General features: G+C 46.9%; 1 protein-coding gene across 1 annotated transcript in view; it reads right to left on the bottom strand.

The window, feature by feature from the left end:
• LOC134337800 (rootletin-like) overlaps positions 1-12,280 on the bottom strand; it is a 130,922-nt gene that overhangs the window by 57,142 nt on the left and 61,500 nt on the right. Inside the window, exons 18-25 of the mRNA XM_063033052.1 lie at positions 11,420-11,613; positions 10,463-10,590; positions 9,702-9,871; positions 8,843-9,022; positions 5,713-5,847; positions 4,104-4,247; positions 1,451-1,689; positions 1,024-1,183 (exon numbers count right to left, since the gene is read on the bottom strand). Coding sequence (XP_062889122.1) covers positions 1,024-1,183; positions 1,451-1,689; positions 4,104-4,247; positions 5,713-5,847; positions 8,843-9,022; positions 9,702-9,871; positions 10,463-10,590; positions 11,420-11,613 — 1,350 coding nt within the window. The remainder of the gene's footprint in view (positions 1-1,023; positions 1,184-1,450; positions 1,690-4,103; positions 4,248-5,712; positions 5,848-8,842; positions 9,023-9,701; positions 9,872-10,462; positions 10,591-11,419; positions 11,614-12,280) is intronic.

Raw genomic sequence — 12,280 nt, 5'->3', positions numbered from 1 at the left:
AAGGCATTGAGCTCAAAGGTCAGGAGGTTATGTTGCAACTTTATAGAACGCTGGTTAGACCACTTTTGGAATATTGCATACAGTTCTGGTTGGATAGGATAGGAGCCTTTGGAGAGGGTGTGGAAGAGGTTTACCAGGATGCTGCCTAGCTTAGAGGGCATATGCTCTCTCAAAAGGCTGGATAAACTTGGGTTGTTTTCTCTGGAGCGCCAGAAGCTGAGGGGAGATCTGATAGAGGTTTACAAGATTATGAGAGGCACAGACAGAGTGGACAGAGAGTATCTGTTTCCCAGGGTTGAAATGTCTAATACCAGAGGGCATGCATTGAAGCTGAGAGAGGGTAGGTTCAAGGGGGGGTGTGAGGGGTAAGTTTTTTACTCAGAGAGTTACAGATGTCTGGAATGCACTGCCTGGTATGATGATAAAGGCAAATACATTAGAGGCTTTTAAGAAACGTTAAGTGTGGACATAGTGTAGGTAGGAGAGGTTAATTTTTAGGTGTTCTTAATTTGATTTTTAGCTGATTCAGCACAACGTTGTGGGCCGAATGGCCTGTTTCTGTTCTGTACTCTCCTACTTTCTATGTTCTAAATGGTCCTTTTATCTGAGAGTTTTGTCATAAGACACAGGAGCAGATTTAGGCCATTCAGCCCATCGATCTTCTCCACCATTCCATCCTGGCTGATCTATTTTCCTTCTCAACCTCTTCTTCTGCCTTTTCCCAATAACCTTTGATGATCTCTCTACTCAAGAACCTGTCAAATCTGTTTGAAATGACTTGGCTTCCACAGCCATCTGTGGTAATGAATTCCACAGATTCACCACCTTCTGGCTAAAAAAATTTCTCCTCATCTCTGTTCTAACGGGACGTCCTCCTATTCTGAGGCTGTGCTTTCTAGTCCTAGACTCTCCCACTATTTGAAACATCCTCTCCATAACCACTCTATCTCAGCCTTTCAGATAAAGGTGTTCTAAACTCAAGTTACACACAATGAAGTTTCCTCGTCCCTTTTCCTAAGTTACCTGTCGATGCAAGTCCTGAAGCTCTCGACGCGCTTCCAGGCGGGATTTCTCAACTTCGCGGAGGCTCGCCCGAAGATCTGCTGATTCTTTCTCAAAGTTTGCTTTTGCCTCTTCCAGAACAGAGATCCTCTGTTCCTTCTCCTCGTTGGCTCGTTTCAGACTGGAAGACACAGTAACACAGAAACTTCCTCAGTAACAGCTGCAAAAGACATTTATGGTTTACTTCCCTCTCTGAAGGGCAAAGTTGCAAAGACACTGGCAGCCCTCTGCTACAAGGCATGAGTAGTTGCTGGTACCCATGGAGCCAAACCCCTAGGTCCATGTGATGCATCCAGGGCATAGCTGGAGCTAGAGGGAAACGTACTGTATTTGTATTTCTTATTTATATTCCAACTGGAAGCACTTAGTCACCAGTTCAGTTCTGTACCTGATTCTTTCACTCTCTGTTTTCTTGATGTTGAACCTAAGCTCCTCATTTGATTGTTGCAGTGCCTCCTTCTCCTTCACTTCATCCATTACCGAGCGTTTCAAGTCCAGGATTTCTTTACGCTGGACCTCCTGGGTCTCCTGCTGTTCCCGGATCCTACGGTGAGCTTCAATCAGGTCACGCCGGATGCTGTCGCGAGCGTCTTCAGCTACCTGAAGCTGCGTCTTTAACTCCTCCACCTGAAAAGGCAAATTAGTATTTACTCTATACACCACGGGTTAACTACACTGTAAGTGCATCCTAGCCAAAAAAAATACAACTATTTTGCTTCTTTCTCAAGGATTGCCTCAACTGGGAACATTCATCACTGGCAGAACTGCCTCATGGAGCTCACAGCACGAAGTCTACGTAGTTCATCATTGAAGAAGCCTGTTAACTATGTTACAACACAGATGACATTGTCTGCAGAGTGTTTCATGGCCTGTGTAAGTGCAGGCGATTCTCTATTTAAAAAAAAACAAGAATTAGCCTTAGAAATTGATGCATTATCCAGCTGGAATCAATTCCTAAGTCTCTGATCACCCGCTTGCTGGCAAAGGAAAATGGAGATAGGTTTACCAAATGTTGCTGAAATGAAGGCGGACAGTATTAAAGAGAGAATTAGAGCAAGAAAAGGGAGTGGATAACTTCACGCAACTTCACTTGCCCCTTCACTGAAATGTTCTCACAACCTATGGTCTCACTTTCCAGGACTCTTCATCTCAAGTTCTTGATATTTATTGCTTATTTATTTATTATTATTATTTCTTTCTTTTTGTACTTGCAGTTTGTTATCTTTTGCAGACTGGTTGAATGCCCAAGTTTGTATGGTTTTTCACCGATTCCATTTTGGTTTTTGTTCTATTATTCAGTATTTCCACAAGAAAATGAATCTCAGAGTTGTACACGGTGACATATATGTCTGTCTGTCTGTCTGGGTACCATATCCGATGCGGACTTTGGTAACCATGGTTTTCCATATAGATCTATCCTTCGTTTTTTGGATGACTTCCATTTCCTCGATGTGTAGCCACCTGGCTATGCTTTTGATGTACATAAGCCGAGGTCTTCCTCTAGGTTTGCTCCCCTCAGTCGTTCCAGAGAGTATGGGTTTTTCTAGTTCATCTTTCCAAATGATGTGTCCTAGGAATCTGAGTTGTCTTTCTCTTATTGTTGGTATGAGTGATCGAACTGCTTGGGCTCTTCTAAGAACTTCTTCATTTGATGTGTGTGTGGTCCGTGATACTTTTAACATTCTCCTGTAGGACCATAATTCAGCTGCTTCTAGTCTCTTTTCCATGCTGGGGAAATGGTCCAGCATTCACTTCCATAAGTGAATGATAGAATAAATGCAGCACTGCAGTATTCTGTTTTTAGTATACGTGCTCATCTTTCTGTCTGTTAATATGGTCTTCATTTTTTGGAAAGCTTCTTCCGCATTGCTATTCTGTGTTTGATATCTGTGTCGCACCTGCCGTTACTTGTTATTAGGCTGCCAAGATATTTGAATTTGTTGACTTGTTTGATGTTTGTATTTCCGATCTTGATCTCACATTGTGGGATGTTTGTCTCTCTGGAGATGACCATGCTTTCTGTCTTCTTGGTGTTGATTGAAAGGCCTCTGCGATTACTTTCTGCTGCCACGATAGTGAGTAGTTCTTGAAGTTTTGTTTCTGAGTATGATGTCATTAGCATATCTGATGTTATTTATATTATGGCCTCCAATTGTGAATCCTTTGACATATATGTACTTTGATAATAAATTTACTTTGTACTTTGAACTTTAATTATCATATTAGGTCTATTACTCTGCTTTTTATGTGTACATAATAATCTGGTCTTGGACATAAAGCAGAATATCAGAAACACTAAAGTTGGAAACAGCTGTGAAGAAGGCCACCCACAACTACAACGGGAATTATCATTAGTTAGTGGATTTGATAGATAGGCTTAAATTACAATTAAATATAGATCATTATGATGGTCAGATAAAGAGAAGAAAGACACCAAGACAAAGCTGAAGCCAAAAGCGCTTTGGAAATAAATATATAAATTAAATGAGAAATAATTTTATAAAGCTTTTAATAAAAAGGCATAAAAAGTAAATTAAGTATCATCTCAGGAATGGGAGGCTGCAATTAGAAGAGATGAAAGAGAATGGGGTTCCTTGTAACAAAAACATGTCCAACATTACAAAGGACTTGAATTAAAAGTGGTAAACTAATAGTGGAGAGGGAATCAGTTTATTAGAGACATTAAGTTTAACAGAACAAAGTGTATTGGAGATCTCTTTGAAAAGGGAGTTGTTAGATATGGCCTTCTTGCAGAAACAATGATGAAACCAGAATTCCAAATAGCTTTTAAAGTGTAAATTGACAAAGACATTTAACGCTGAAGGGAACAAGGGGAGGCTGTTGGAATGAGAAGTGGACAGGTCATTTAACGTAGAAAGGGGCCAAATGGGTCAAAATGTGTTTGCAGCATTGGCTGGAGAATTTTAAACTTCCTGCTTTAAAATTCTCCAGCCAATGCTGCAAACACATTTTGAGTGGAGAAGCTAGTTGGACCTACTCAGATTTTTACGAAGCTGATGTGTTTCTTTACTGCTACCAACCTCTCGGAGTGTAGCTTCTCGCTGTCTCATCAGGTCCTTGAACTGCTCATTCTGGGTCTTCATCTCTTGCTCGTGGATACTGACAGTTTCCTCAAACCGGGCATGGAAATTCTTCAACTCTGAAGTCAAATTATTAATTTGGTTCTGCCGGAGTGAACAGAGCGGTTTAGAGGTTGGGAGATGAAGGTTGAAACAGAGGACAATGATCAGGCTTGGCCTTCTCACAGCGAGATAGAACTCTACACCCAACACTTCAATTTAAAAAAATCATCTCTCCAAGAGACACAGAATCCATAATCGTCCTTCCCAAAGATACCAGGAATGTCTTCAGCCTTACTGCACTTTGCCTTCCAAGAGCCAAACACAAGTCAAGTGCCACTCTTGGCCTCACCACAAAGACAGAACAATAAATTGGACAATTCCCTTCCCAGGGTAAGTTCTTGATCAAGGTAAATCTCTGGGAGGTTTAGAGAAATTTCACCTACACATACAGCTTTTATTACAGTCCATTTGCCCACTCATTGTACTGGCCACCTAGTCAATAAGATTCAACTGTTTTGTCCCATGCAACATCATGAATTCCTCAAGTCTATTCCTAGAGGACTGTGTGTTGTCCCTGCAGGAGTGTAGTGTGAGAGTGAGAGTGTGTGTGTGTGTGTGTGTGTCCAGACATCCCACCTCTCCCGGAAGTTCCGGGAGTCTCCCGCATATTGATAGTGGCTCCCTGATGCCCGCAAATTATATACAATATCACGGAAATCAATTTTTCTGAGAGCGAGCGAGAGAAAAGCAAGAAAGAGCACGCGAGCGACCACGAAAGCAAGCGAGAGCGCGCGAGTGAGAGAGCAAGAGAGAGCAAGCGAGAGAGAGAGAGCGCGCGAGTGAGAGAGCAAGCGAGAGAGAAAGCAAGCGAGCGCACTTGAGAGCGCGCGAGTGACGAGAGACAGAGAGAGCGCGCCATGGCAGAGTGTTCCAAGAAATATATAAAACGTATGTCACCCCGAACTACACTAAAGTGTACCCCTGCCTAACAGGGGTCAAAATAATGACAGTGTTGCTCGCTGCACTGTTTGCAACAGTGACTTTTCTATTGCCCATGGTGGGTTAAGACTGTAAAAGACATGTTGAGGTGAGTTTAACAGGTGTCATTCGTTCATTAGCATAGCTAACGTTATTTAAACTAGCTGGCCAGCTGCTAAGGAGCTACTCTATTGCAGACATCCCACCTCTCCTGGAAGTTCCGGGAGTCTCCCGCAAATTGATGGTGCTACCTCCCTGAAATGAGTTTTTGCAGGGTGGGATGTCTGGTGTATCTGTCTGTCTGTCTTCCTTTGAGTCTGCATGCACTTACTAGTGAGAGTAAGAGTGGCAATAAGTCCAGGAGCATTCTAACACTTCTGTCAGTGTGGAACAAGGTGCCTGATTATACATTTGCTCCCTCCGTTTTGAGTCGCTCCTCTGAACCCAAATTGGGTACTGGGCCTGCTCACACACTCTTAACCAATGCTGTAAAGCCATCAGCTTTGCCGCCCTAAACCTTGCCAGCATTAAGCATCACGTCGTCCATGGGCCAAACCCAGATGCCGGAGTGGCAAAGCATCACACGCACCCGGTCCTGCTCGTGCCGGCTGTTGGCGTCTCGCCTCAGTTGCTCCATGTCCATTGAAACATTTCCAAGCTCCCGCTGAGCGCTGGTGAGCTTCTCCGAGAGAATGGCCTTCTCCGACTCCTTCAAGGATAAGGCCTGTGGAAGAGCAATTTGATTTAGTCATAAGAAATAATACCGAGAAGCTCCGAGCAACCAGTAAGAAGCAGGATACATGGTGGGCACAATTAGATTAGATTAGAATAGATTATGAAGACACTCAATCCTCGTTTATTGTCATTTAGAAATGCATGTATTAAAATGGGTTAATGACTAGACTTTCTACGCTAATTATCCCATCCTCGTTGATGGGACATAGGCTGGCTTAGAGATTCTGAACTGAAGCAGATGGACAGTTTCTACCCGGGTGGTAATGGACATGAACTAACAGGACAAGGTAGGTCAGCACTGACATGAGAGATAGAGATGGTCATACTGGTGCAGCTGGGGTGCTCTCCTGGGGTGGGGCAAGAGCAGGAACAAATAGAAAGTAGGCTTCTTCTATCTGGGAGCATTTAAATTGGTTTACTATTGTCACATACCATTCATACAGATGAATTCATTGCAGCAGTGTATGAGGGGTGATTGGTAACTTTAGAAAACCAAGCACATTTATTTTTCCTACATTTACACGCTTAGTCCAGCGGCCGTGGAGCATACGGATCCCTTCTTTGTAGAAGTCGGCATCTCAGACCTCCAGAAGGTGGTCCACAGCAGGGGTGATTGATAAGTTCGTGGCCTATGGCAGAAGGAAATGAGTTATTAACTTCAAACTTTCTGCATTTTCACTCAGAGTTGAACTGCACGTGCATGTAACAAGCGCTGTCTAACTCATTTCCTTCTACCTAAGGCCACGAACTTAACAATCGCCCCTGCTGTGGACCACCTGGAGGTCCAAGACGCTCTCGTTTACTTGCACACGCAGTTCAACCCTTTGAGTGATAATGCAAAAAATTTGAAGTTAATAACTCATCTCCTTCTACCCTAGGCCACGAACTTATCAATCACCCCTGCTGTGGACCACTTCTACAAAGAAGGGATCCGTATGCTCCACGACCATTGGACTAAGTGTGTACATGTAGGAGGGGACTATGTTGAAAAATAAGCGAGCTAGGTTTTCTAAAATTGACTCCTTCTTCCTTAGACCATGTATTGAGCTGGTACAAGGCAAAACTGTAACAGAGCTCAGAATCAAATGTTATAGTTATTGGGTGCAGTGCAAGTAGACGATAAGCACAAGGCCATAATAATAAAGTAGATAGGGAGGTCAAGAGACCATCTTATTATACTAGGGAGCCATTCAATAGTCTGATAACAGCGGTGTAAAAGCTTTCCTTGAGCCAGCTGGTGTATGCTTTCAAGCTTTCGTACCTTCTACCTGACGGGAGGGCGGGGGAGCGGCTGTCTGGGGTGGGTGGGGTCTTTGATTATGCTGGCTGCCTTACCAAGGCAGCGAGAAGTGTGCACAAAGTCTAAGGAGGGGAGGCTGGCTTCCAGGACGTGCCTGAGCTGCGTCCACAACTCTCTGTTGCTCCTGGCAAAAACGGACAGAGCAGCTGCCATAGCACACCGTGACGCATCGGACAGGATGACATACCACGCTGTGACGCATCCGGACAGGACGACATACCACGCCGTGACGCATCCGGACAGGACGACATAGCACGCCGTGACGCATCCGGACAGGACGACATAGCACGCCGTGACGCATCCGGACAGGACGACGTACCACACCGTGACGCATCCGGACAGGATGACATACCACGCCGTGACACATCCGGACAGGATGACATAGCACGCCGTGACGCATCCGGACAGGACGACGTACCACACCGTGACGCATCCAGACAGGACGACATACCACGCCGTGACGCATCCGGACAGGACGACATAGCACTCGACATACCACGCCGTGACGCATCCGGACAGGACGACATACCACACCGTGATGCATCCGGACAGGACGACATAGCACTCGACATACCACGCCGTGACGCATCCGGACAGGACAACGTAGCACGCCGTGATGCATCCGGACAGGACGACGTAGCACGCCGTGACGCATCCGGACAGGACGACGTAGCACACTGTGACGCATCCGGACAGGATGACATACCACACCGTGACGCATCCGGACAGGATGACATAGCACACTGTGACGCATCCGGACAGGACGCTCTCTATGGTGCATCGATAAAAAATCATCAGGGTCAAAGAGGACGTCCCACATTTCTTTAGCCTCCAGAGGTGCTGGTAAGCTTTCTTGGTCATGGTGTCAACATGTATAGATCAGGGCAACTAATGGTGATATTGAGTCCTAGGAACTTGAAGTTCTCATTCAACACCATTGATGTAAACAGCAGCATGTGCACTTCCCCCTTTCTGAAGTCAATAACCAGTTCTCTTGCTTTGCTGATATTCAGGGAAATGTTCTTCATTACAAAGGAAAGTAGTTCAAATCTCACTTGAGGGAGTGTTGCTATTGAACTTGAATGACTGAAACCACAATAGTGCCCAGCTACGATATCCCCATCTCCAGAGGTCAGAGGATCACAATAAGGTTGCATGGCTCCTCAGTGCAAATCATAAAACTACCAGAGGACTAAGTGAAAAGCCAAGGTCAAGTTCAGTAGGTACAGTAGCAAGAGGGGACACCTTCCACTGGCTGGATTGAAACCCCAGATGATGAAAGGGTCAAAAAAGAAGATATAAAGGGAGGAGCTGGGCAGACAGACAGAGCCTGTGGACTGGGCAGACAGAAAGAGTCTGTGTACTGGACAGACAGAGAGAGTCTGTGGACTGGACAGACAGAGTCTGTGGACTGGACAGACAGAGCCTGTGGACTGGACAGACAAGGAGAGTCTGTGGACTGGACAGACAGAGTCTGTGGACTGGGCAAGCAGAGAGAGCCTGTGGACTGGACAGACAGAGAGAGTCTGTGGACTGGACAGACAAGGAGAGTCTGTGGACTGGACAGACAGAGTCTGTGGACTGGGAAAGCAGAGAGAGCCTGTGAACTGGACAGACAGAGGGAGAGAGCTGTTGGATGGAAAAGCGACATTTTAGAGTCTCTGGTCCCCATCTCCCTCCCTACCTGCTGCTTCTCATTCTCAGCCAGCAACAGAGCCTCATCTCGCTCCTGTTGCAGGGCGGTGATCTCCTCACTGAGTTCTTCTCTCTCGGCTTCAAACCGAGCGCACAGCTCCTCGCGCTCCTGCTTCAGCTGGTGCAGCAGTTCCTCTCGTTCCTCCTCCAGCCCCAAACGCAAGGACTCCTGCAACAAAGAAATGGCCACAGCAGTCTCAGGTTAGGGACCACGACACCTCCAAAGGATCCTCTGCTGCCACACCTCGGCACAGATCTCCAGCCCCTCTGGTTCTTTCCTGAAAATGCTGACTTCTACAACCCACAGCACTTTGGTGCCAGGTTGTCCTCACAAGGCTGAAGATGGCATCGGAAGGCAGCAAAACCTTCCTTTCCTCTTGTGTATTATCTGCTTTATGTTTGTAAACTGGGGCCAGGAGCTCAAAGAAAAAGGTCAAAATATATTTTTTTCCGAAGTATGTAAATGTTACCATATACTACCTCGAGATTCATTTTCTTGCGGGCATTCACTGGGAAATAAAGAAAAACAATAGAATTTATGAAAAACTATACATAAAGACTGACAATCAATATGCAGAAAAGACAATCTGTGCAAATAAAAATTATATAAAATTAAAAATAAATAAATCCTTGGTCTGTGGCCTGTCACATCATGGCGGTGCCCAGTCAGATACCACAGGACCTAGCAAGCACAGCTGTTCTGGGTCTGTCCCTGAACAAGCTCCAGTTTATGTTTGGAGGGGTTAGTTCGAGCTACTGAACATCTCCTGCATAATTGGGGGCTATCTAAAGGCAGTGGCCCCAGAAGTTCCTATCACACCCTGACCCACAGATGCTCCCCCCATTACCTTCTCTTGCTGCAGGCGGTCCACGTCTTCCTCGTGGGCTGTCTGCTCGTTTTTCAGGGCAACCTGCGCTTCCCGCTGGGCCTGGGAGAGTTTCTGAGCGAGAAGTTCTTTGTCTCGTTCCCACTTGGTCGTCTCCACCTCTATTTCCTTCTGTATACGGTTACTTTCAGCTGGAGGGCAAACGGAATGCACTGAGTTGTGCAACGGGATTGAAGGTGCGAGACAAGGCAGTGCCGCGGGACGGGGAATTTAGAGACGCTGTAGCTCCTGACATCTCACTGACACAAAGAGTGGGTCAGGGAAGTTCACCCCCAGTTCTCTCCCCCTCGTGAACACACTGACTCCAGCCAATTCTAATGAACTGTTCGGACAGTGAGCCTGGGATAAGTGGACTTCAAAGGAGAGTTGGGGTCTGCTCTCAGCCCAGTGTGGTCTTGTGTCCGCCTAGGTGTGGGGAGTCGCTGCAAAGTAAGCAGAGCTTCTTGGTTCACTAGCCTGCTGAGACAACACGTGTTGGAGGCTCGAGGTCATGATCGTAGAATTGCACATCTACCGGGACTGAAGCTGAACTTTAATGGTTGAACCTGCAGCTTAGAAAAAGGATAGCCAGTCCACTTTCCTGCCCTCTGCAATGCTTCACTTGTACTGAGCTGTTAAAAACACCTTTGTAGAACAGGGAACTTTTAAGGAAGAGGAGGGATTGCCATAGACTTAGTTTTGTGCAGGAGGACCAGGGTTTACTGTACTTCTGTTTGCCTTACCTTGCAGAGCCTCTTTGGCCAGGAGTAGCGTCTGATTCTCGCCTTCAGCCTGTTCCTTTTGCGTCTCCAGCATAGTCAGCCATTGCCTGGTGTCAAACAGCGTCGTCTCCAGGGCCTCCTTCTCAGACCTGGCAAGACAAGAGAGGTGGTCAGACAGAGCGAGGCGGGGGGAGCGGGAGGGAGTGAGGGGGAATGCGGGAGCGAGGGAGAATGGAGGGTGCGAGGGGGAACGGAGAGTTCGAGAGAGAATGGAGAGTTTGAGGGAGAATGTGTGTGTGTGTATAGATAGATTGATTATCTGTCCACAGAGTGATGCTAGTTACAGACAAGTGTACATGAGGTGACAGACAAGTGTACATGAGGTGACAGACAAGTGTACATGAGGTGACAGACAGGAATTAATGAAGTAGTGGTGGTTGGGGGCATGGAGTGGAGGTGTTGATCAGCCTCACTACTTGGGGAAAGGAACCGTTTGAGTCCGTTAGTCCTGCCTCCTCCTTGATGGGAGTGGGACAAACAGCTCCCCCCTCCCCATCATCCCCAACACGGGTGCCCCCCAGGGCTGTGGGGTGAGCCCAATGCCGTACACTCTGCCCACACGTGACTGCACGGCCAAACACCCGGGTATTCAAATCGTCCGGTTCGCCGATGACCCAACAGCGCAGGGGTTCCATTACACGCAGTGGTCAAGGATACGCCGAGGGGTCTAAATTACATCGGGGAACATTACAGTGGGTTGTAGAGTACTTCTGTCATCGTTATAGTGCAGCTGCCGGCACACCATTACAATTGGGAGTGTTGGATATGTGGTGGGATGTTTCCAAAGCACCACACGGAGAGGCCTGGAGCACGTTAGACAGCTTTACGGGGTCACGTGTGCCGTATTTTCTTTCCCCCCGAACAGCTGAAGGGCATGTTCTCGTCACCGCTGTCCCCCTGCCCGGTGTTTGTACACACCTGAGACCCGCTCCTTCATCTGCCAGTGCCCTGTTCTCGCGCTCTGACGCGGTGAGCTGGACCTCGAGGCTCGCCTTCAGCCTGGTCAGCTCCTCCTTCTCTTTGGCCACGCGAAGCAGCGCCTCGTTGTGCCGCTCGATCTCGTGGCGCGCCTGCACCAGCTCCTCGCTCACGCTGTTCTTCTGTCGAGTCACCTGTGCGAACACAGTGGGGCAGTTCAGTCATTCATCTCGCAGGCATAACCGGTTCTACTTAGCAGGGTAAGGGTTACTTGCATATTATAGAAACATAGAAACATAGAAAATAGGTGCAGGAGTAGGCCATTCGGCCCTTCGAGCCTGCACCGCCATTCAGTATGATCATGGCTGATCATCCAATTCAGAACCCTGTACCAGCCTTCTCTCAATACCCCTGATCCCTTTAGCGACAAGGGCCATATCTAACTCCCTCTTAAATATAGCCAATGAACTGGCCTCAACTGTTTCCTGTGGCAGAGAATTCCACAGATTCACCACTCTCTGTGTGAAGAAGTTTTTCCTCATCTCGGTCCTAAAAGGCTTCCCCTTTATCCTTAAACTGTGACCCCTCGTTCTGGACTTCCCCAACATCGGGAACAATCTTCCTGCATCTAGCCTGTCCAATCCCTTTAGAATTTTATATGTTTCAATGAGATCCCCCCTCAACCTTCTAAATTCCAGCGAGTATAAGCCTAGTCGATCCAGGCTTTCTTCATATGAAAGTCCTGCCATCCCAGGAATCAATCTGGTGAACCTTCTTTGTACCCCCTCTATGGCAGGAATGTCTTTCCTCAGATTAGGGGACCAAAATTGCACACAATACCCCAGGTGTGGTCTCACCAAG

This window comes from Mobula hypostoma, chromosome 25 (assembly GCF_963921235.1).
Source record: "Mobula hypostoma chromosome 25, sMobHyp1.1, whole genome shotgun sequence".
In the NCBI taxonomy this organism is placed as follows: Eukaryota; Metazoa; Chordata; class Chondrichthyes; order Myliobatiformes; family Myliobatidae; genus Mobula; species Mobula hypostoma.
This window is presented reverse-complemented; position numbering and strand designations above follow the sequence as displayed.